This window comes from Leopardus geoffroyi, chromosome A1, assembly GCF_018350155.1.
Source record: "Leopardus geoffroyi isolate Oge1 chromosome A1, O.geoffroyi_Oge1_pat1.0, whole genome shotgun sequence".
NCBI lineage: Eukaryota > Metazoa > Chordata > Mammalia > Carnivora > Felidae > Leopardus > Leopardus geoffroyi.
Genome location: NC_059326.1, coordinates 221954653 through 221976100, shown reverse-complemented (window position 1 = coordinate 221976100; position 21448 = coordinate 221954653). Strand labels below are relative to the sequence as shown.

General features: G+C 33.7%; 1 protein-coding gene across 4 annotated transcripts in view; it reads right to left on the bottom strand.

Moving 5' to 3' along the window:
* The window catches only part of CDH12 (cadherin 12), a 1056103-nt gene that overhangs the window by 76634 nt on the left and 958021 nt on the right, over positions 1-21448 (bottom strand). For all 4 annotated transcript variants that reach the window (XM_045441358.1, XM_045441360.1, XM_045441352.1 and 1 more), the window contains 2 exons: positions 20895-21014; positions 8611-8778 (listed from right to left, as the gene is read on the bottom strand). In XM_045441358.1, the coding sequence (XP_045297314.1) occupies positions 8611-8778; positions 20895-21014 (288 nt within the window). The remainder of the gene's footprint in view (positions 1-8610; positions 8779-20894; positions 21015-21448) is intronic.

The following is a 21448-nucleotide window of genomic DNA, read 5'->3' as shown; positions in this document are numbered from 1 at the left end:
TGGTTCTGGTGTAGGAAGCAGTGATCTATATTTTCATAAATATTCATATTTAAAAATTACAGCTTTAATATGGTGCCCAATTGTGTTCTGCTGCATTGCACATGTAACTACGAAGTACCTGGCCCCACCTCTTACCATCTCTTTTTCTTGTAATTTCTTCTTTTAAATGTGTGTAAATAAACAAAACCTATTCATAAGGATTAAAGAAGTTAATATGCAGCTTTAATGTACTTTACATAGTACATGTGCAATAAGGATTAGCTGCTGTCCACACTAAAATCATCACCATAGGCCATAAAGAGTAATAAACTGTACCACCTGGAAAAAGTCTTGGAACTGGCTGATGCAGCCTGGGCAGGAAAATGCAGAAAAGCAAACTGAGGACTTGTGAATTTGAAGATTTAACAAGGAAGTAACAGATAGGTATGCTTTGCACCCAGAGACTTAGGGGTTTTCTTATTACTTAAATCTGATAAATTCGGTTGCTGGCATCTATTTACTTGCTCTGACTGACAGGAAATGTCACAAAAGGAATTTTTCTCCTATTTTTGCGGGAGGGCTGGAAAGTGGAAATGGGAGAACTTGCTCATTACCTGACTTGTCTGTTTCAGAACCTAAGAGTTCTATTACATCATAGGTAAAATCTCACATCTGAATTGTGGATTATATGATGCCAAAACATTCAAGCCACTTCTCCAGGATTTGAATTAAAAAAAAAAGGACTCTTAGGTGAGCTACAAAGTACACAGATGAATACTGACAAATATTTTAAATATTTATAAGTCCCATGGTCTTTAGATATTGTTAATAACATTGGTAAGATTAAGCACGGTATCTTTTAATACAATTTCAGTTTTAAACATTATTTACTATGGTTCACAAAATAATTTAAAACTAAAAGTCAGATTTCTTAACGACCTACAGAAGTTGTAGCTCAAAAGCTTAGTTATTTTGCAAATCAGGCAGCAGGGCCATGGAGCAACCAGGCTGCAATCTTGTGCCCTTTGCCACATAGTGAAAAGGACCAAATAAGTCAGCAAAACCTTCAGCATCACTTAAAAAAAGATTCATGCTTTCATTAACAAAGCATAATGTGATACTAATGTGACAGTAATAGCGACGACAAATTATTTTAAAATTGTGGTAACTATTTTTTGTTTGCTTACATCTGCCTACCTGGAGTCTAGTGAAACTATTCCCTTCTCATTGGAGAAGCTGGAGCTTGCATTCACTCACTGAGCTTGCATTCAAAGGGATTCAGTTCTGTGTTAGCCTCTAAGCATCCATATCTGACATCTGTAGGCTCTTTGGAATACTTTTAAGCAAGATGTGTAACTGTATATGAGTGTTTAATTGTAAAAGACAAAAACAAACAAAAACACAAAGCTTTTCAAAATAGTGTAAAGTGAATAAATTTTAATATTCAGATTTCACCTAAATATGCTTGTAGGAATAGAATCTTGTATGGATAAAAATAACTCTAATGATATACAAAAGTTAACTCATTACCTCTATTTAAGGAATAATGAAAATGCCTTCTAGGAGTGCCTGGGTGGCTCAGTTGGTTAGGTGTCCGACTTCGGCTGAGGTCATGATCTCACAGTTCATGAGTTCAAGCCATGTGCTAACAGCTCAGAGCCTGGAGCCTGCTTCTGATTCTGTTGTCTCCCTCTCTTTCTGCCTCTCCCCTGCTCGAACTCTGTCTCTCCCTCTCTTGCAAAAATAAATAAACACTAAAACATATTTAAAAAGAAAGAAAGAAAATGCCTTCTAAATTGTTTCATCACAGTAAACCAGTGATTTTCAAATTATTCACTGTAGATGATTTAGAATCTACCAGATTACTTGTTTGAAATTCAGATATCTGGGTCCAAGCTATGTCACTTGAAACAGAACTTCCATCACAGGGACAGAGGATCTCAAGGGATTCTTAGGGCAAATAAGATTTAAGAACTATTGGGAGCACTGTGGTGAATAAACTCAAGTCATCATTTGCATGCCTTATCGTCAGGAAATAGTTCTCTCTTGCTTGTTTTTATTGAAGTAGACAAAGGAGTCATTTGGGAATTAAAGTAGAAGTGTTTGTTCCACTTAAGTAAAAAGCTAGTTTTATTATAGCTTAGCTTGATTTTCAAAAATAGAAATAGAGCCATCAAATATGATGACTATTTTTATCACTCATGCCTACAATTTTTATGAGACCCAGGTAATAAAAGTTCTTTGTGTAATATTTCCAAACTCTTAGATTTACAATTTCTTTATTTTATGCTTTCTAAATATCCCCCCCCCCCCAAGTGAGGAGTTCTACACACACACACACACACATATACACATACAGAGATACACATATAAAAACATGTCTACATACATAAATTAGGAATATGGGTAATATATAACTGTCACATATTATGCATCCCACAATACCAAGGACCTCTTTGTCTATTTTTCAATCTGCATTCATATCTTTGGGAGGTCCTGATATAAAAAGTCATGTAATGGGGCGCCTGGGTGGCGCAGTGGGTTGGGCGTCCGACTTCAGCCAGGTCACGATCTCGCGGTCCGTGAGTTCGAGCCCCGCGTCGGGCTCTGGGCTGATGGCTCAGAGCCTGGAGCCTGTTTCTGATTCTGTGTCTCCCTCTCTCTCTGCCCCTCCCCCGTTCATGCTCTGTCACTCTCTGTCCCAAAAATAAATAAACGTTGAAAAAAAAAAAATTAAAAAAAAAAAATAAATAAAAAGTCATGTATTTATAGATAGCATCAACATAATTTTTGATTAAATATGAATAATATATAAAACATTACTTCTGAAATTTACATTTTCTTCTTACTGTAGAGGCCTCTGGGAAATAAAAAGCCCCTTAGAGCCCTAGACTAGGGAAAATTTTTGTCAGAAAATGCTCTAAAAGTGTTATCTAGTTGAAATTACTTAAATATTAGTAAAAATTCAATTGTGGGAATTAAAACATGTTCTAACATTGATACTGAATCAGCACCAGTACTAAATTTGAGAAACATAAACAAACATGACTTTATGTCGACCCATTGATATATCGTTGCTTTCTTGTATTACTATTTAAATCCTTCACCTGTTTTCAAGAAGTCTCAACTTGTATTTATAGTGAAAACTTCTGTACTAAATAATATGTTATTATACTGTTAACCTTGCAAACCAAACTGACCCAACCACCCTCTCAATCCCAAGTATTGGAAAGAGGCTGACGTTATCCTCATTTAAGCAGTGGATTTCACATAAGACCCATTATTTTGACCATACTTCTTCCAGTACATTTTTCAGAGTACTTGTCACCATTTTCTCTTTCCCATTCCTGCACCTAAGATAACATATTGGAGATAGTGCTAAAAGCAGAAATTTGGCCTTTGTTTCACCTTTAGAGAGAAAACTTAGGAACATGCTATGGTGTTATCCATTATTTGCATTTGACCTGCAGGTAGGAAGTGGGCCAGTAGTCGGAGTCTCCACATAAGTTGGGATGTGAGAGTTCTATACGATTCATGTCTGGCAGTGACAGGGTGGGTTGTGAAAACAATGAAGGGTTCCTCAATGTTTCCATATTCACACACACACTGGGCAGCAGAAGGCCTTTTCTGCACTCAAAGGCCAGGAAATATTTTCTCTGTGGTGTTACTTAATGATTCTGAGATTCTATCTATCTATCTATCTATCTATCTATCTATCTATCTATCATCTATCTACCTATCATCTATCTATCTTTCTATCTACCTATCTGATTTAGATAGTTCTATAAAAATTGATGTCTACAAAATATACACAAAGTCATGAACTGTCATATTGTATACATGTATACTTTCAGATTGTATATTATTTGCATAAATAAACTTAAATCATAGAATTTGTATGTTTGATTTACCTCATTCAGCCCCATGACAATCCCCTTGGAAACCTGGAAGAATGTAAAGGTATATTTTCTATGGCTGGATCTGAGTTAACTGTCAAAATTCAATTAGCTTTTAGCCCTTTATTTTTAAAGGCTTATTAAATTTTTAACAAGAAAATTTCACTCTAGAAGCTTACAGTTTTCCAAGTTAAGGATGCTAAATGGTAAAGAGAAATAGACTTTGTTCCCCCAACTGGTTATAATTGGGTTTATGTTGATTCTAATGAAAATCTTTATAAACTACATATCGTAATAAACATGTATTTAAGAATAAACAATCCTATATTATACATTTCAAAATAATAAAAGAAAGTCTTAATTTGGATGCCAGAAAAGTAATAACAGGATGAAAAAATGAAATATATTTTAACTAAACACATAAATATTTTAAACTAAATAAATGTATAGTTATCAGCATTTTTTTTTTAATAACTCATAACTGACCTTGGCAGTCTATAGTCTTTCTATATCATGAATGTATAATAGAAATATATATACATATTTTTTTATCCATAGATCTGTAGTCATTGCCTTATAGTTCATGTAAACAAGATCAAACATTATTCATTGTGCAGTAGACATTTTGGCTGATGTATTTAATACTTTAATTTTACTTACATTGTTTTTTGTTAATTTGAGGACAATAACAACTTTTCCTGGGTGAAATCTAGTATTTGCAAATATCTTATTCATTAAATTAACTAACTATATATATGGATACAACTATATATTTTATATAGTAATTATTGTGTAAATAATGTTTTATTGACTATTATCCAAATCAAAATACTTATAGCTATCAACAGTCAATATAAGCATATTTGGTAGGTATCTTATTAAAATAGGATTTCTTTAAAATAGTTTTACCTACTTTTAAGAATTTTTCTTAGAACAATTATTAATGTCCTATTTTCTACATTTGAACTTATTTACCTTACACAGAGTTCTCTTACTCAAAAGAAAGAAGAAGAAAATACCTCTTTACATTTCCTATAAATGAAGTATCTCTTTCATCCAATGTTCTGTATGGACTGCTTTATTTCACTAAGGTTGATCTCACATTCATTACAAAATTATTATACAGAAGAAAGAGACCGAGTGGGAGAAGCATGAATATTTTGCCTAATGTGAATTAACCACATCACTTAATTGATTTGATCTCATAATGTATTATTTAGATCAGCTTGTTAGATGGTTTTGTCATTTAAAATTCAAGTAATGGAAACCATCAACATTTTCCTGTAGATTATTTTAACAGATAGAGATCTTTTGCAGATATTCTTGGTTATGGTAGATGGTAGTTTTAGAAGTATATGGAAAAGATTTTGCAAAGAAAATATTTTGCCTTTACACGACTACAGGTACAGCTCTTTTAACATGTCAGGTATGATTTCCATTTCCATATTTGTTTTGGATAGTTTTCTGGGTTATCTATAGGACATTTTAAATCACACACAGGTATCAAAGGCAAATCGTCTTTCAAGAGGGAGAATGTAAACGAGAGACCTGACGTCACTACGTAAGATGAAGTTTTGGTTCTCTCACCTAGTGGCTGCATGATCTTGAACAAGTTTATAACTTTTAAAAACTTAACTTATAGCAACTTTTCTTAATAATGTGCCTTGCTACTTTATTTCTAAAATTGAGAAAATACTATAAAGTCATTATAAAAGAAGGGAATATATATGCAAATCACTGTGCACAGTACATGACACACACTAATTTACTAGTCAATATCGTTGTCATCATCATCATATCATATTGGCAGGAAGTTCTGATATCTCAGGAACCATGTATTTTTCAACAATAAAACAGCAAACTGCTTACACATGCATGATACAAATGCATGCGTCATTCCATTTTTTTTTCACCTCTAACAGATTTAGAGAAGGAAATGGATGGAAATGGGTACTTAACAGTGTCACATATGCATACGTACACACACAAAGCCCAAACAAATTATGATTAAATTTTAAGAAATTATCTTCTGAAATTTTTAAACAATGAGAAATTGTAGCTCATGAAATTCATCTGAATGAAGTTGTTCTTTTTTTTTCAGAATAATTGCTTATCAGGCATGAATAAATGCAGCTAGTTGTGGGGATTTTATATATATATATATATATATTATATATATATATATTTTACTTTTAAGGTTGAAAAGATTATCATTTCAGTTTGTAATGTTATGTCACACTTGCAGCTTAATTGCTGCACATGAGAAATATTCTTGCAAAAAGAGCATTGACTTCTAAATAAATGGCTTTTCTGTTTAGACCTGTATTCTGTCTTTTCCTCTCAAGGATGTAATTCGAAATGACAATACAGTAAAAAGGGCTTGACACAATGGCACGTAAAATTTCAAGGGGATTGATTTCTTATTCATGCAAAATCTGAAAACCCTTTTCTTTCTCATGATTCAAAAATATCTCTCACCCATTATACTTTGAGACTATAGTTCAAAAATGCATGTAATACAAGTAGAAAATAATTTTATCATGGTGACCTGTTCAGTATATTTCTTTTGCCCTCTTGTTTGTGCAGGAATGGTGACAATTCAACATATGTCATGTGACTTTTTTGCAAGTGTTTTAAAAAGTATGGTTTTAGAGGGCAGATAAAAGAAAAGAATAACTTTTCATTTTAACATATGTTAAACTAGAAGGAGTCTGAACTTCTGAGAAAAAAATCTCTACTTAAATTGCTGATCTCAAGCAAGTTATTTAACCTTCCTACACCTCAGTTGTTGTTGTTTTTAACAGTCAATGTGGAAAATTGTTGGAGAACTGTTGTTATGAATAGGGAATAAGATAAAGTTCCTGACATGATATATAAATACTCTGGAAATTCTAGTGGACTTATCCCCCACATTCCTTGCTGGTTGTCTTCAGACCTACATATTCAACTTTGAATAAATCCCAAGCAAACATATTGCTTTATCCCGGTTCTCTTTTCACTGGGTAAGTTCTAGAAGTGATCGTCCTGTTTCAGCAGGACCTGAGCACACTATCTTGGCTTCCTAAGTATAATCTAGCCTCTTTTTCATGGAGATATTTTTATTTCCCTGTACCCCAGCCTATTTTTCTGGATTCCTGCCCAATTTTTTACAAATCACCCTTCATCCATACCAGCAGAAATTGTACCCTCCACTGGCTGGGTTTTATATCCTTCATCTGAAGAGCATCATTATAATCCTCATGAATGAGAATATTGATGCTACCTAAGAATATCTTTGCTACTTCCTATTCGCTAGAAGGAACATATTTTAAATGCACAAAACACAAAACAGGAAGGGCCCATGTTCACAGTGATGCCATTTATATAAAAGTAGAGTAGTCTCCCAAACTATCCCCCTCATTTAGCTACTATAGCTTGTCACATGTCAGAAGTAAAAATAAAGAAATAAAAGAAATAAAAATAAAAATAATCAGTACTTTTCAAGTTGGGAATATATTCTTTATCAATGTCAAATATTAGAGAATCAAATGCACTATTTCTTTTTTCTTCTTTAATATTTATATTTTATCTGGTTCCCTTAATAACAAAGTAAGGAAAAGCATTGCCATAAGACTCTCTGTGTTATTAATTATAGCACATTACATACTCACCATTTGTTACAGACATTTCATTTGCTTAAGTATGATGACTTCTAATTGCCACTCATGACATTTGCCATTGGACCTTCTGATCACTAAGTGAAATATTTCCATACGAAAATATATGTTAATGATATTAACAGAAAATGATAAAGTAGTAAAATATGAAAATGAATTCAGCTAAAGGAATAAAATATCCATTTAGTTAAATATTCTCAGTGTTTTATACTTTGGTAGATGAACTCAAACTCTCCTACTGGGATTGAAAGAGGAAAATCATTTTGTTTTGGTTTTATAAACTGTTCACACAAATGAGTGTCTAGGGATTTAATCAAGTTCCTTGTGTAACCAGTGACAGAGACTTTCAGTTTTTGTGTTCTAAGTCTTAAGAACACTGAACTAATCCTTGAAAATGTACCAGAAATCGAACAGGTACTGATTGGTGTTAAATGTAATACTGTAGAAGAAAACTAGATATAACACAAGTGAGAAGTATTCATTTTCAATAAGGAGCACAGAGTTACAGAGAAAATACAGGTGTGAAACATTCTATTATCATAGAAACTGTAGCAATTTTCACCTATTGCAAAACTAAAATAAGACTAAAGTAATGTAAATAGCATCACTGGAATATCATCTGATACTTACATGAAAAAATATGGAAATGATTCAAATATAATAGGTAAGGAGAAGGCAGAGAATTCTTAGGCAAATTGCATAATAGAGCAAATAATATGGTGTCACATTTGTCATAAATACGAGTCTTAAATCAAAATGGAATATTCATATTTATATTACTTTTTCAGGTAAAAAAATGAGAGCAAGATTCCAACCTATCGTGAATATTTTACTTTAACAGGAATCAACAACATAAGACTCATTGTTCAATTACTGACTTGCATTATTTTATATTAAAGTCATACTGAGCATGATTCTAATGGAAAATGAAACTCAAGTCATTTAATTTTTATCTATTGGCTTCTATTTCCTAAAGACAAAAAGTGTCTGAAAAATTATTATAATTTCTGCAACATTCAATGAAATGTGAGAATTGTTTTTTAAACTGCACCAATTTAAACTCAATAGAAAGAACGTACTTTTGGGGAATCGAGGTGGATTGTCATTGACATCAGTGAGGGTGATGTTGACTATCGTCGTTCCGGCTAACCCTCCTAGTTGTCCACCCATATCCTTGGCTTGGATGAGGACTTGGTATTGTTCTTTGACTTCCCTGTCCATGTTTGGCAAAGCTGTTCTAATAACACCTTAAGGGAAAACAATAATAAAAGATAAATATTACAAACATTGTGTTTTCTGAGATATGATAGTCTGCAACAAGAAAATGATTTTATCTAGATTCAGGAGTAAAGACATGCCAACAAATCTACATATCTCTTAAAAAATGAAACACTCACTTTTTCACTCAAAAGTGAAAATGTTCAATGGTTAGAATATAATTAAATATATTATGGTAACAGCCATTTAATGAAATGCTATACAACGTTGTGAATATGGTTAAAGAACAATGTATCAGCTCTAAAAGATGGTCATCATTCATTAAGTCAACCAAATCAGACATGATTTACTTAGAAGGATTCTATCTTTAAAAGAGAATGAAAGTGTTAGACAATTTAGACAAATATACATATACATATATATATATTAAAAAATTAAGTGGTTACACTAAGTGTGATGTTTCTAAATAAAGCTAATTTCTTTTCCATTCTTCTCTTTATTTTCTAAAATAAATTTGTTACTTTACTTTTTAAGCACACAAAGTATCTCCTCCCATTTATTTTTCATCTCTCAGGATTCCCCTTAATTATTTCAGCCACAGATTTTTTTCACTTAGATCTCATTAAGCTTTGCCACTGCAGGGAACTTATCTCCCTTGTCAACGAGTTACTCCAGTCTCTGCCATTTAGAAGGAGCTCAATAAGAATGTGTCAAACAGCTGACTAGTTGAATGACTGGCTGAATGAATGAATGAATGAATGAATATATAAATAATTAAGTTTACAATTGTGAATCATGCAGTATATATGTCTATTTACGTACCCTACTCATTTTCTGCCCTTGTATCCAAGTATAGAACTAATTTATATTTATATTTATTCATAGTGAAATAACTAAAACCTTCTGGATTTGTTGCAAGTAAAATTATGAATAAATTTTATAGCAAATTCCAGCGTATAGCCAATGGTTTTTGGGAGAGACTGCAGAGCATTTGTCTTAAATCCAAGTGTCTTTGAGAGTGGTGTTTCTTAAATGAAGTAGCATATGTGAATAACAAATATAATATCAAGCACCAAAACGAAGTCTAGCATCCAAATCATAAACTGAATATACATCCACATTTTATCTGTTCTTGCCACTATTGACTTACAAAATGCTTTGCTCTGTTGCTAATTTAAACTTAACTACAATCTAGGATTTTTTCTGACCCTTGGCAGGAAATGGTTGCAAAACAAGCAAGTTCCATTTTTTTGCTACTGCTGTTTATTCATGAATGAGTACTGACACTCTATTATTTCAATCTGTATTTTCCCTCTTCAGCTCAGATTCTTGATGTTTCAATTCCAAGTCTCTTAACTAGGATTCTTCATCTCTGCCATCTCAGTGGCCTGGTTGCACATGCTTTCAGTTACAAGACTTCTGCCTGCCTTATAATGTTTATATTTTCTAGATAAATGCCTAGGTTTAATTCATATGCATGCTGTATTGTCCTGTTTTTGACCAGATGTCTCTTTACTCAGTTCATTTACAATATGAAAATTATATATATATATATATATATATATATATATGCAATTATGTATATTTGTATACAATTTTTACTTTACTCAATTCATTTCTAATATGAAAATTTCTAATATGAAAATGTGTAAATATAAATATTATAATTTATATTATATGTATATATATTGTACATAGACACATTAAGATGCTATGAAAAAGAGACCAAATTATTTTCACACTTATTTAAAACTAGGTTGGTTTGTTTTCTGGTGATTTGTTACAGTTATCATCCAGACCTCAAACTGCCCTGCCCTCCTGCTCCATCCTGGGTCTGACAGGTGACCTTTCTGTTCCTTAGCCCTCCTTTACTGTCATGCCACTCACCTGGAAGACATGTGCTAGAATTTAGAGAGAGGAAAGGGTCGCATATGTAGTTCCAAAGAAAACCACTGATGACCATGAGCCCACCACCATTTCCATTTAAGAACCACTGTCTCAGAGAAATAAAATAGGGCATTTGTAGAATGTTTTCAGAGTTGAATCTGGGAAATCAGGCAGACGACAAGTTTCAAATGTGAGAAGCGAATCTTAAAGCGTTGTGGTCTATCGTAAAAGCCTGGTGAAAAATAGTCTCCTTTCCAAGAAGCTACTCTTTTTTATGGACCACCCATTATGTACCAAATGCCTAATATTCAAAGCCAAACAGACAAAAATGGATTCCATGATCTTGAGCAAGGAGGAACCTTGCCAAGGACTGAGCTTAAGTGCTTCTATAGTAGAATGTAACCAGCAAACAGAAATGCTGCATTCTGTTATTTTGACTCTTAAGTTTAAGTTCATGTGTTCATCTTTATTTTTTAGTATTTGTATATAAAGTTACAGCCTTGTCTGATAATAACTGAAGCCTAAAAAATGCATTTTGCAGGATAGCATAAATATTCCACAGCAATAATGCCACAAAATTTAATTAATTAGCTATAATTCTGAAGTAAATCCTATTTATTAGGGAAAAAAAGAATGGAGGGGTAAATATACCTTGAATTTTGGTATGATTTAAATGTCTTGTACCTGATGAACTTTCCAGCATACATAATTGAGACAAATTAGAATAAATGCAAAAAGGAGAAAACTTCTTCTAGTGGGATTTTATTTCTGCCAATATGAATATAAATATATGGTTGAAAGAGTTATAAACTTAAAATAATATATCAAAGGACACAAGTCCGCCAAGGAACATATTCGTCCTCTGCAAAGATGCTCATGTTGTCTGTAAGCCCCTTAATCTCAATGGGTTTCAGCTTGCTTTGCAAAAATGGGTTAAATATTCTGAGAGCATTTTGAGATGAAATAATGCAAGACTCTATGTGAAGAACCATTAAATATGACATGTGATAATCCAGTATATGGCTTTACATGAACTATACTGTGAATTGAGGACTGCGCTGCAGACTGAGACATGGGACACCTGATTCAGTCACCGTTTGTACTAAAAATGTATGTTTCATTCAGTCACCATTACCAAGTTTAACAGGATAATGGTGAACACTCTTCCATTTGTCGCTCTAGATCAACTTTATATACTTTTTCTAGACTTCTCTCTGCTTTCCAGCTTTTGGTTGTAATAGGCCAACTGACAAGAGATTGAATGTGTAAGGAGAGCGAGTTTGGGTTTTTCTTTGCGTGGATGCACCCACATTAACAGAAGACCATGGGGGAGGGGAAGGGAAAAAAAACAAACAAACAAAAGTTAGAGAGGGAGGGAGCCAAAACATAAGAGACTCTTAACAACTGAGAATAAACTGAGAACTGATGGGGGGTAGGAGGGAGGGGTAAGTGGGCGATGGGCATTGAGGAGGGCACCTGTTGGGATGAGCACTGGGTGTTGTATGGAAACCAATTTGACAATAAATTTCATATTAAAAAATAAAAATAAATAAATAAAAAAGATACACTCTCTGCACAAGGTTCTTTCATGGAATGTACACTTAATGGGTCTATGTTTATGGGATACCAAGGAGACCATAAAGAAGTACTTACATAATTAAGTTAATTTCAGATGTTGATTTGTGTTATGAGGAAAGTGAAATCAAGTGCCTTTGAAAGCAGTGTCAGAAAAGTTCTCTCTGAGAAAAGGCTTTACAGTTGCAAACTCAGAGAACTGGAGGAGGCAGACCTGGAAAGATCACAAGAAGGAGCATCCCAGGGAAGGAAGCAGGAAAGTACTTTGTAGAAGCAGGCATGGTCTCTCAAAGCATACAGAAGAGTCGATGTGGCTGCACATCAGAAGAGTCGATTTATGCTGCTACAGGGGAAGGACAGGGCAAAATAAAACCACAGAGGGGACAAGAAGAAGTAACATGGTGGCTTCAAAGATAAATAAACCCTCTGGAATGCATCTGGCAGATCAACAAGTGGGGTCAAGCTAAAACGCTTCCACACAGCAAAAGATACCATCAACAAAATGAAAAGGCAATCTGTGGAATGAGAGAAAATATTTGCAAATCACCTGATAAGGGGTTAATATTCAAAATATACAAGAATTCATACAACTCAGTAACAAAAAGCAAACAAGCTGACTTGAAAACGGGCAGAGGAACTCAACATTTTCCAAAGAAGTTATACAAATGTCCAACAAGTCCATGAAAATGTGCTCAACATCAACAATCATCAGAGACATGAAAATCAAAGGATTACCTCCTCACACTTGTTAGAATGACTGTCCTCAAAAAGGCAAGAGATAACCAATATTGTCAGGGTGTGAAGGAAAGGGAATACTGGGGGTATAAATTAATGCAGCTACTATGAAAAACTGTGTGGGGGTTCCTCAAAGAATTAAAAATAGCACTACCATCTTTTCCAAGGATATCACTTTTGTGTATGTATCCAGTGAAAATGAAAATAGGATCTCAAAGAGGTACTGGCACCTTCATGGTCACTATAACATTATTTACAAAAAGCCAAGATAAAACAACCTAAACATCCATTAACAGATGATTGGATAACAAATATCACACACACACACACACACACACACACACAGGAATATTATTTAGTGAGGAGAGTGAAGGCATGGATGAACATTGAGGGCATTATGCTAAGTAAAATAAGAAAGGCAGGGAAAGAGAAATGCTCTACAGTATTATTTATAGGTGGGATCTAAAACAGTTGAACTCATCTAAACAAAGTAAAATGGTGGTTACCAGGACCTGTGGGATGGGGGAAATGGGAGACGTTTGTCGAAGGCACAAATTTCCAGTTATGAGATGGATACCTCCTGGGGATCTCATGTACAGCATGATGATTATAGTTAATATTACTCTGTTATATACTTGAAAGTTGCTGAGAGAGTAGCTCTTAAAAGTTCTTACCGCAGAAAAGAAATGGTCATTATGGGACAGGATGGAGGTGCTGGCCAACACTATGGTGGTGATCATTTGGCAATATTTAAGTATATCAAATCAACACATTGTATATCTTAAGTTTCTACAATGTTGTACATCAAATATATCCCAATAAGGCTGGAAAAAATGTTAATTATTACTTTGCGACTATTGAGAGACAGAACGAGGAACAATGGATGAATGGCTCAATTTTACACTTACTGAGGATTAGAGTCCAAAGAAGTCCTGGGCCATTTATTCTGTTCATAAAAGGGAAGTCATGGCAGTGAGGTCAGAGCATGAACCATACAACCCTGCCCAAACTAAACTCCAACTCACTCAGAGTGAAAACTTCTCCGCCTTTCCACTTAACTCTCTGATCTTCTCTTCCACAACTCTCTTCTTTGGTCACTAGATTTCTGGTCACCCTGTCTCCATCTGTGGGGAATGTTCTTCCTGTGGTTTACTCATAAGCAGCTCCTCTCTTTCCTTCACATCTTTTCTCAAGTCATCTTCATAGGACTTTGTTGGCCATTCTATCTAGAATTCTATATTGACTTAGTTTCCTATTGCTTCTGTAATAAATTGCCACAGAGTAAGTGCCCTAAAAACAGCACGAACTTACTATCTTACAATGAGGGAGGACCAAAGTCCAACATGGGTCTTGAGGACCAAAATCAAGGGTGTGGGCAGGAAGCATTTCTTTCTGAAGGCTTTTTTATCTTCTGAAAGATGTCTTACTTTTCTGCATCTTCAAATCTTTCTTGGACTTTGACTTGCCCACCTTCCTTTTACACTTTTAGGAACACATGTAATTAAATTGGGTCTACATAGACAATACAGGATAATCTCCCCACCTTATCTGCAGGTGAGAAAACAACCTTAATTCCATCTGCAACGTTAATTGTCTTCGTTAAACATAACATAACATAATCGTAACATAACATAATCACAGGTCCCAGGGATTAGGACATAGACATACTTGGAAGATTACTATTCTGCATACCACATATAACCTTACCCAGCATCTCCTATGCTCTTTATTTACTTTATCATTTTCTCCTTAGCCTTTACTGTTATTCAAAACTTTGTAGTATAGTTTTCTTACTTATTGTGTTTGTTCTGTGTTTTCCCAAATAAAATGTGTATTCCTGAAGGTGGGAATTTTGTCTTTATGTTTTTCTTCCCTGTAGGATACCTAGGTCTAGGTCAATGTGAAGCATATGGTGGGCACACAAAATATTAATAAAAGCCATAAGTGAATGTATAATAATAAGCTTAGGTAACACGGGGAAAATTCCTATACATCCTTCAATGACCTGGTATTCTTGGTCATTATTGATGGTTGAGCATGAGAATACTCATGATATAATTCTGAATGAGATGGAGTAGTTAGTATAGATCTATGTTTATTATAGCAGCTATGTTATGAAAAAAATCTGATTAAATGTTATTTTTGCACCTGAAAATGATCTCTTTGGAGATCACAGACTCTAGTGTTGGCCATGTCCTGATTAACCTTTTAACACATGAATTTGAAGGAAGCATTGGCAAATATATTTTAATCCTCAGTTCTTTTAGGAATTGCTAATAGATGGTAGAATAGAAAAAAATAATTATGGTTAGAAATGGGAACTTTAACTTCAGCAGTGACAATGTAAAATTTCTTTTTTTTTTTCAATTCCACAACTAAATTATATTTAAAAACAGTTGTACAAGACCTGCTTTTGCAGCAGTTTATATGAAAAGTTACTGAGTTGCTTTTCATTACAGTCTTAAATCAGTCTAAAATGTGAAATGGGTTTTTTTAAAAGCTAGTGCAATCTTTAAAAGTAGTAACAAAAATGTTGTATCCATCACTACACAGATGAGGTGTATAATTAAAAAAAATTGTTGCCAATAATCCAATAATGTATTTTGAGCTCAAGAACTTTATGTGTATTTTATCACTACAGAGATGAGGTGTATAATTTTTTTTAAAAAAACGTTGCCAATAATCCAATGACGTATTTTGATCTCAAGAAGAGTCATCAGGTAATCTTCAGTAGGAAGAACATTTAGAGACCATCTTCCCACGAATAGCACACTTTAACTATTGTTTAGGAATCAGACACCACTTCCCAGAGCCTCTGTCCTCAGGAAGTTTGCCCTCAGTCCATCCCGGAGCCGAGCAGTCAGACTATGGATCAGAGAATTTTATCCTACGAAATCCAAGTCTAATTGTCTAAGGACCCGATGACCTCCCCCCGGTAGCTGGGGATCCATTTGAGGATGTAACTGTTTCATCTTGGTTTCTGAATAGCAAAACACTGTGAGGCCACTGGTTATACATAAACATGCATGACATGAATAGTCATCTCCAGCATCACTAGCTCATGGCTCATCATCTACTTTCACCCTTCCAGTAATGGGAAGCTCACAATCTCATGAAGCACTCCTCTTATTTATGGACAAGTATTAACATCTTTTTTTATGCATATGAAACCACACCAAAATTCTTTCTTCCTGTAACTCACACCAGCCATTGATAGCCAGTTTCCTCTCAAGCAGCACAGAACACAGCCGGTTTCTCTCCTACATAACAGCTCTACAACTTACTAAAAGCGTGTATCACATGTCCCTGGAGTATTTTCCTTTCAAGGCCAAACATCCTCAGTTCTACCTGCTGATGTGTGCAATCCATGATTTCTAAAATAAGGCAAGTGGAGTTCACACAGAGTTCTTGGGAAGTGAGATGATGCAGAATACAAGGGAACCATTCACTGGGGCACATTTTGAGACATGTAGTTTTACTACTCATATGCAAAATATTACAAAATAGGTAATATGTGATAGAATTTCTTCCTAATTGTCTATTTCCGTGACACATTTTTCTCCCTTATATTTATCAGCACCTATTGCTTTCCTTGCTCTCAACAGATCCACAATCAGACTTCGTCTTCGTGCAAAACTTATTAAAGGCACGATGACTTTGTGTAGGTAAACACTCTTATTTTCCCCTTGAAGAAAGAAGATACTCTATCTTTGTTTCATCGGGCACCTCAGTGCTCAGGTGTCTGAATCCTTAAAGACTCGACGCTGAATAAATATCAAAGGCATTTCAAACCACAAAACATTGTAAATATTTATATACTAGTATCAAGAATTAGCTCAAAATATAGTCTAACCCATGCTTCGATTATACTATGGGGCTTTAAAACACCAACACATTTTTGAAGACCTGTAAGAATAAACATCAGTCAGAATATGTAAGGAGGTTTCACTTAGGACATAGAGGCTTGCAGATTACAATTACTGAATCAAAGGTGATAGACTCAAAGAGTAAAAATCTTGACAAAGTGTCAATTCTCTCAGCAACACTTATCAGATTTCCCTAAACATAAGCTAGGACAGAATTACAGAGCATGAAATATCAGAATGGTGAATAAAAGGGAAAAATATATAGCTCATGTGTTCAACTCTAAGACCCACTCAATTGTTTTCATATGGATTCTAGAAATGCACATATAAATACGTAAAATAAAAACTTATACATTGTTTTCGACAATGCACATAAATGAAAAGATAGTGATGGAAAAATTCTGGAAAAGGGCGGTAGCAATGCTTGCACAACAATGTGGATATTTTTAATGCCACTCAACGGTACCCTTAAAATGGTTAATATGGTAAATTTTATGTTATGTATATTTTATCACAAGAAAAATTTAAGTTTATAGGTTTAAAAAGGTATTGAAGTGAAGTAAATGATGATGCTTTCTCAATTAGGGCTCAGATAATTTGGAAAATTATAGCACATCACCACCACATGATACACAAAATAGCAATATCTAGTTACCCAACTCAGATGAGTTTCTGAAATCATTTGGGGAACAATTTAAATACTTTAAAAGAATTTTAAAGGCAAATTAAGACATGAGGTCCATCACTTATACTAATATTTGTTTTCCTAAATAATCCTATTATCAACGCTATAGAAATGTTTAGCATCCTGATTTCATGCACTTGATAAAATATTATAGGCCTATGTTTAATGTTTCATAGATTAGGGATATTTTTCTAATGCACAAAAACATTAAGCATAAAAATGTACACAATGTAATATAACATGCTAATATGACAAACATTTTAATGATTTATAAATAAGTATAATGAATATTAATGTTATTTAATGCTTTATAGATTTATCTACATTTGAAGTTTTTTAATATTTAATAATAATTTGAGGTATATGTACATGAATATATGTGAATTTTAATTCACAGTGAATAGTTTCATAGTTAAGCCCAATAATTGCAAAATTAGCCAATTTTAAAGAGAACTATTATTTCTGAGTCTATTTCATAGACCGCATCAATTTATATTGCTTATAAATAAGCTTGCTATCCTCACTTGGGTAGAGATGCTTTAGAATGTTTGTCAAAAAGCAATATCACTAAGGTAATATTTTTTTTTAATTTTCTTACTCCCAATGAATAATAAATGGTTATATGTATCTCTTCATAAATATTTAGCCACCAGAAGTTCTGATGAGACTCTTCCTTTAAAAATTATTTTAAAGTGTATTCTATACTCAAATGTGGAAAATTTTAGATAATATTAGTTTTTCATGCATTGTATTTAATAACAGCAAAAGGAATCATAAAAGGAAGCTATACGGCTGGAACAAATGGAGACTATTTCTGAGAAATTGCAATTATCCTTGATTCTTGATTTACTCTTATGTACCACAAGGTGATAAATTTGACAAAAAGTCTTCTTAATGGTCGCTGTGCATGAGCAACTAGTTATCATTCTATTAATGAAGGGCCTCATCATCCACTCTTTTCCTGCCTAGTGGTCTGAGGCATTGTTAGTATCAAGACTTCTGTCTCCAGTGAAAATCAATGCTTCAAAAAATCTATTTCATTGTTTATGCCAGAATTGTTTCACCTTTATTTCTAACTAATAAGCATCGCATAAGATAGAAATACATAGTTATTAAAGGCATACTATGAATATACAGGCTCTCCTATAAGGTAATACTTTCCAAAGGCTTTAGAATTCATCTAAAGTTGATATTGAACAAGTAAAGCCAAGGGGACAGAAACTGTTTTGACTCATATAATTATTGCCTGTTGAGTCGTAATTAATTTGACTATAATAATTCTATGCTTAATCCATGATCTCTACTTAAATTCATCGTTATATGATTTTACCATACTTTTTAGTTAGATACTCAGTACATCAATAGTTATTCCATCAATAATTGTTTCTTTATCTTTCTTCTGCTACACTTATTCTGAGTATATAAATTTACCTACTCTGTCTATAGAGTTCATCACTACACCCCACTAAGTGTACTCTAATATCGAACCTCCCCTCCACCAATCTCTACATACCTTCTTTTCTCCTTTGTCCATCCCCTCTGACTCTGAGCAGTGCTTCTCGGAGGCTGAAGAGATCTAAGACACATACGTTGCCCACACTAGTTTCTAGTTAGATTATCCATTATGGTAAATTTGGAAAATATGGGTAATCATAGAAGAAGTAACGTATGATGTGTTCATCTGATGAAAGGATTTATAATATTTTAGATAATTTTCCTTCAGTATTTGTCTATATATTGAGGTATTTGTCTATATATTTGTCTATAAATTGTCTTCACCCTTCTGGAATTTTGTGCCATCATAAACTTCAATAAACAACTTCCCCAAATTCTTTCCTCAATAATGTTTCCCTGTTTTCTCTACAAATATATATGATTTCCCAGTTAAAAGCGCCTTAACACGGATACTGCCAAATATCATATCCTCATTGCCAGACTTAATGAAAATAACTTACGTTGTAGGTGTAATTTCTCCATCACGCATTCGCTCTTAACAATTGACTCCTCTGGCTTTGGGTCTCTGACCCTCTTTCCAAACCAAAAGAGCTTCTATGTCTTAAACTTTTCTAGATTCTCTTCAGCACTGATGTTCCCTTCTCAAAAGACTGATGCTGTCCTTATTACAAACTACTCTTTTTTTAGGTTTATAAAATGGAGTAACTTCCTGCCTTATTCCTATAACTTTTTGCTGACCTTTGTCCCTCTATGGCGTCAACAAGGAGAGCAAGAAATGAGAAGACAGCAGGTTCAGTTGTAGACAGTTTTTACAGGTTCCGTTTCCACTTAATTGACTTTATGTTTCTAGGTGACATTAAAACATGGCTAATTTATTAATTAACCTATATCTAATTGGTATTCCAGATTTTAGCACACATTTATGGAGAAGTGTTAATTTTAAAATGTTTAGCTCCTTTGCATATAGAGTGTCTGAAATTAATTTATTTCAGATTGATATAGCTCTTTACAAATTTATTTAGAAATTTAAAAAGTAACATTAGTTAAGTATGTCAACAGTTAATTTCATTATTTTAACCTAATGTAATAAATAGTATTGAATTCAAAATGCAATATATTATAATGTAACATACAAGAGTTCATAAAATAGCTGTCACCGTGGAGTTCTATTTCAACTGTGACATGGGACACCTACTTCGATCACTGGTCAGCATGGCTAAATCTCCTTAAAAAAATATCTAGCATACAAAAAACAGATTCTCTAGAACAGAGGGACTTCATTTTATTTACAAGGGAATACAAAATCTTCTGGTGCATAATATCCTGTCTTTTCTATACTTTCCAAAGATTCTTATACATTTGGCTCTGAAAACTTCCATTCAAATGTTTTGACCTAAAAATGAGAGTAGCTTCAAAAGCATTGACCAGAAGAATCGTGATCTGGGTGTTTAAAGTTTGTCAACCCTCTTCGTTTCCCTGCTAGAAGTAGAAGTCTATATTAATCCAAATCAAACATCCATAACCTCTAGTAAATATAGCAGTAGAAGCTCTGTGATCTTACCACATGTTGATAAGACCCAAAACTAACTATAATTGAACCCAATCAAGAAAACTTGAAATGAATAGCTACTTTAATTCCAGAAGAACCAAAAATCAAATATGCCTAGGCTTTTGAAAAATTAAAATAAAACACATAGAGAATCCTTATCTTGGTATTGGGACTTGACACATACATGTGAAATGCCTTATATTTACACAAAATTCAATCTAGAGGAAATCATTCTATGGCAGCAAGGTAAGATCCTATCTTCTTTGGCTTAATGTACAGCACATTGAATCTTTATTGCATTTTTAGAATAGGTAACTTCCCATGCCAAGATTTAATTAAAGTTTAAATATTTGAAAGGGGTGGTGATAATGTTGTCTCTAATAAAAAATTTACCTGTCTTGGGATCAATAGAGAAATAAGGTTGTCCCTGAAGAATGCTATAAACGACTCTGGCACTGTTTCCATAGGTCGGGTCATCCGCGTCGGTGGCCTTGACCTGGAGCACATATGCACCTGGAAAATAAGACAGTATGAATCTAGCATCTTTGTTTTACAGAGCGCAAGGTCATGTCTTTTATCTGTGGACTCCATTTTCCTTTAGAATTTGGCATTCCTCAATGATTCTGTGAATATAGGCTGTCACTGGAAATGACGTAACTACTATAACCAAAATGGTGGGCAACAGTATAGCTCTCAGTGCAAATGATACATATTTTAAAAATCTATTTTAAAAGCTATATTCATTTCCAGTAGCAAGATGATTGAACTGAAAGTCATTATGATAGCTTTATTGATTTGTGCACCAGAGAAAACACGACACTGCTTACATTAGCTCATCTTCTTACTATAGATGCATTAATTTCATGATTCGGTTATCAATAGAAAAGCTAAAAGGTTTGATGGCTTACTGAACTCTAGAGGCTGTAAGTAACTTGCATTCCTATTTA